The 4,149-nt window shown below is 37.1% G+C and overlaps 1 protein-coding gene across 1 annotated transcript; it reads right to left on the reverse strand.

Moving 5' to 3' along the window:
- Positions 1 to 2,052: 2,052 nt before the first annotated feature.
- LOC114279722 (late embryogenesis abundant protein At1g64065-like) lies at positions 2,053 to 2,418 on the reverse strand. Its single transcript, XM_028222004.2, has one exon. The coding sequence runs from the start codon at positions 2,416 to 2,418 to the stop codon at positions 2,053 to 2,055; it is 366 nt and encodes a 121-aa protein (XP_028077805.2).
- Between the last annotated feature and the right edge of the window lie 1,731 nt (positions 2,419 to 4,149).

Consider the following 4,149-nt stretch of genomic DNA (forward strand, 5'->3'; position numbering starts at 1 on the left):
TCCCAAGATCTAGGTTCAAAGGGACAACCGAGTTGTGTATGACTCATAAAGATCACTAGGGAGTCAAACTCCTATCCATTTCTATGATGAAATAGTGATGTCTGCAATGTTTTAGGTTAAGTAATACTTTTAATGATTCTTATAGCTAGGTATACCTAGTGGAGTATGGAAGGATACTCTTCATAAGAATCACCTATATGAGTGTGAACTAGGCCAGTTCTATGAGATTTGTGATGGGCTACAATTCTCTAGAGCACTCATAAAAGAACAGGTTGTTCAGGGCCAAAATGAACACAATAGTGAGAACTAAACTGTGTCTGGTAATATACTGTGTGAGTTTTATTGTTTTGGTTTACACAAATGGCTGAATAGTTCAAGACATCATGTTCACTGATTAACTAGTAAATCCGATAGTGTCTCACAATGGAAGGTTCAAAGCCAAAAGCTACCTATCATTTGCAGAATACTCCTATTTTCTATACTCTCTGTAATAAGATCATGTTGTTGCATTTTCTCTCTGTCAAATTCCATTCATATGAGGGATTGTTGAAAAAACATGATTTTTTATAGGCTTATTTTGGGCTATCTTTGAGCCCAAATTTAGATGGGGTCTACATGTCTTTTGAGGTGAGTCCAAAGAGGTGACATGTTCCTTGTTGCATGGTGAGTCACACGGTGAAGATGATTTTTTCAAAACCATTTATGAGGGAATAGGAAGTTGACGTCATTTTCGGGTTCGTAGAATGAACAATTAATGAATAATATGTGGGTTTCCTTGTAAGGCTTGTCCCATATTGGAAACTTAAGAGAATTTATGTGTGTATATAAGTTTTAGGTGGCAACACTTGGGTTGGGCTCCAAGGGGCACCCCAAGTTTATAGAAGGGAGGAGTTATGGACAATGTGAACCTTGGCTTAAACCACCACATACGCGTGTGCATCGCCGTCTGTCCGACCGGCTAGCTGACCTAAGTCGTGCAGGGTGCGGGTGTGGGTTGTAGGTTAGGTCGGTTTTAAAATTAATTTTTTGGACAAAATTTATTTGAATTTTTTCAATTTCTTGCGGGAAAATTAATTTAAATTTTGCGCCAATTTTTTTTGTCCAAACAGTGCTCCTTTTCAGTCCATTTTCTAGTAGGTTCAATAGGTTCGAACTGTTTAACAGATTGAAAAACAATTCAGTAGTTTCGGACAGGTTTAAAACTGCCCAGCAGTTATGAGCAGATATGAAACTGCTACAGTTATCTGTTCAAAATTTGGGCTGCACCTGTTCGTTTCAAAAATTGATTTGTTCATTTGAAATTCTTACTTGGTCGGATAGATCTGTTTGGTCACCAATCTGCCTATAAAAGCAGACCATTTCCAGCATTTCTAACATCAAAAAATATCCAGAAAAATTCTTTTCCTCCTGGTCTTGTTCTTTGGTTGCATTATTCTTCATATTATTTTTTTAGGAAAAAATTCAGAGAGTATAGAACACAGGTTTGGTTCGCCGTACAAATTGTTTAGAGTGCTACTATAATTTGTAAAGATCATTATATCCTGGGAGATAGGCATCTTTTAACCATAAGCATCATAGCAGAGCGAATCTGTCTTAAGGACAGAGTGTCACACACTCGACTTGATCTTATAAATATTTATTAGGTTCGGTAAAATAAATTTTGTAAGTAATTTATTTTTATTTGTTTGATTTGTTTTAAGTTATTTATTTTACACAGAAGATTGTTCCAACATAGAGAAGTGTCAAGTCGATAGAAGCATTAATTAGTGTGTGTTAAATATAATCTTATATATAGTACTTGAAGCTTGTTCATAATAGTACGAGTATGTGTATGTGTTTGTGACTGAGCTATGAGATTAGATAAACACTTCATAACTGAACTGAAGTAACAAAATCAAATAATCAAATTTGAAGCATGAATAGGAGACAGTTTAACAAGAGTACAAATCAAAAAAATGTAATGCAAAATAAATACATAATATTATTCGGCAATCAAAAATCCAAACACATAACATGAAACATGTATATATATATATATATATTGTATCAGTTTCACATCACATCCTGAAGCTGTTGCGTCATGATATTAACATTCATGGTGCAACTCATTTGGGTAGATTTCTTCTTCTTCATTATCAATATTAGCTCCACCTTTCCACTCAGTTTAGATTGACTGCTCAAAGGCAATAACCCAAAACTTATATCACTTGCCAATTTTGTATCGCTTAGTAGACTAGGTGGTGCAATCAAGTTCACTGCAACATTGAACTTCTTGGTTTTTAGGAGACTGGCTTTCGATTTGGGGACAATTGCAGTCCCAACTAGTGTTACTCCATAGTAGAATTCAACTGTGGTGTTCCGGTATTTATAGGGGCCGAAATTGGGGTTCTTGACCCCAAGTTCAGCATTCATCGTCATGTTAAATGAGGATGTTGTGACATTAAATGTCTCGAATCTGGCAGACGTCACCCAGAACCAGGATTTTTGACTTTCATTATTGTTAAACCAATCACAATTCCAATAAAAATTTGAGTAACCATGAAGATAATGCAAAATATCAAACGCTTGCATTTCTTGAGGCGAAGCTTTTCAACTTCTGCTGTCTGTGCTTCTTCATCGCTCCGGGCATAGCCATTGGTTGTTGGTGGATGACCGGCCTTCAGCTCTTTCTCTGCCATCTAGCTAGAGGGATTGTTTTAATTCTTCAAAGAGAGAGAGGGGGATACTTTGCTTGTTAGCTAAACGGGATTGAGCTTGAAGAGGATGTGATGGTGGTGATGATGGTGATTGAGAGCATGGTAATGAGCTATATATATAACACTACAAGAAAAGTGGGCTTAAAAGACGGAAGCATTTGTGACGGCACACTTGTCGTCTGAAAAGGTGAATTTTTGAGACGGCACAACTTGCCGTCGCAAAAAAATGAGTTATTCAGACGGCACAACTTACCGTCGTGAAAAACATGAGTTTTTACGACGGCACTATTTACTGTCGCAGAAAAATAGAGTATTTACGATGGCAGAAAATGCTATCACGAAAAAGGAAAGCATTTGCAATGGCAGAAATTACTATTGCAAAAAAGGAGAGTATTTGCGACGGTAGAGATTGCTGTCACAAAAAAATAGAGTTTTTGCGACGGCACCAACTGTCATTGCAAAAAAAAAAAAAAAAAGTGAGGTTTTTGCGACTGTAATAGGTACCGTTGCAAAAAAAAAAAGTAAAAAAGAAAATATTGTGGCTTTGAGATAGCTTCATAAATGTATAGTCACAAAATGGTTTGAATAAATGCAACGGTATTTTTCTGTTACAAAAAAATTTAAAAAAAATGACGTCGTCTTACTCTTTTGATATAACGTTTCTCTTTTCACCCATTTTTTCATCTTTCTCTGTCTCTTCTCTTTCTCTCTTTCACTCATCACTCTTCTTTCTTTATCTGTCTGTGTGTCTGTTTTTGTCTCTCTCTGTCTGTTTGTCTGTCTGTCTCTCTCTCTGTCTCTCTTTCGCTCATCTCTTTTCTCTCTATCTCTCTCGCTCATTTCTTTATCTCTATCTCTCTTCTCGCCCATCTCTCTTCTCTATCTATCTCTATCTTTTTCTATGTCTCTCTCTCGTTCATTTCTTTTCGCTATCTTTATCTCTCTTTTTTGTCTATCTCTCACTCATCTCTTGTTTCTCTCTATTTTTCTCTCTCTTTCTCTTACTTATCACTCTTCTCTCTCTCTTTCTCTCTCTGTCTATCTGTCTATTTGTCTGTCTGTCTATCTGTCTTGCCCTCATTGTGTTCGCCTTGCTCACTCTCCCACTCCTCCCTTCCCTATTTACCGAGCTCCCTTTCGATTTATTAAGACACTACAAGAAAATGCACTTTTAGCGACCACCTTGTCTCTCTCGCTTATCACTCTGTCTTTGTTTTTGTCTCTCTATCTCTCTTCTCTATCTGTCTCTCTATCTCTCTTCTCTATCTGTCTCTCACTCATCTCTCTCACACCACCCATCTCCTCTACCATCTTCACCACTACTGCAAATGCCATTCCACTACTGCAAACGCCATTCCACTACCACCACTACTATCACTGTTGCCACTTCACCTCTACGACTATCATTACTACCACCATCACCACCACTACTATTACCATTATCATTACCTCT

Source organism: Camellia sinensis, chromosome 8 (genome assembly GCF_055761805.1).
Source record: "Camellia sinensis isolate YWXY chromosome 8, ASM5576180v1, whole genome shotgun sequence".
Taxonomy (NCBI): domain Eukaryota; kingdom Viridiplantae; phylum Streptophyta; class Magnoliopsida; order Ericales; family Theaceae; genus Camellia; species Camellia sinensis.

Bases quoted from the DNA above. Each gene is read 5' to 3' on its own strand.
- LOC114279722 (XM_028222004.2), bottom strand. From the start codon at position 2,418: ATGACGATGAATGCTGAACTTGGGGTCAAGAACCCCAATTTCGGCCCC.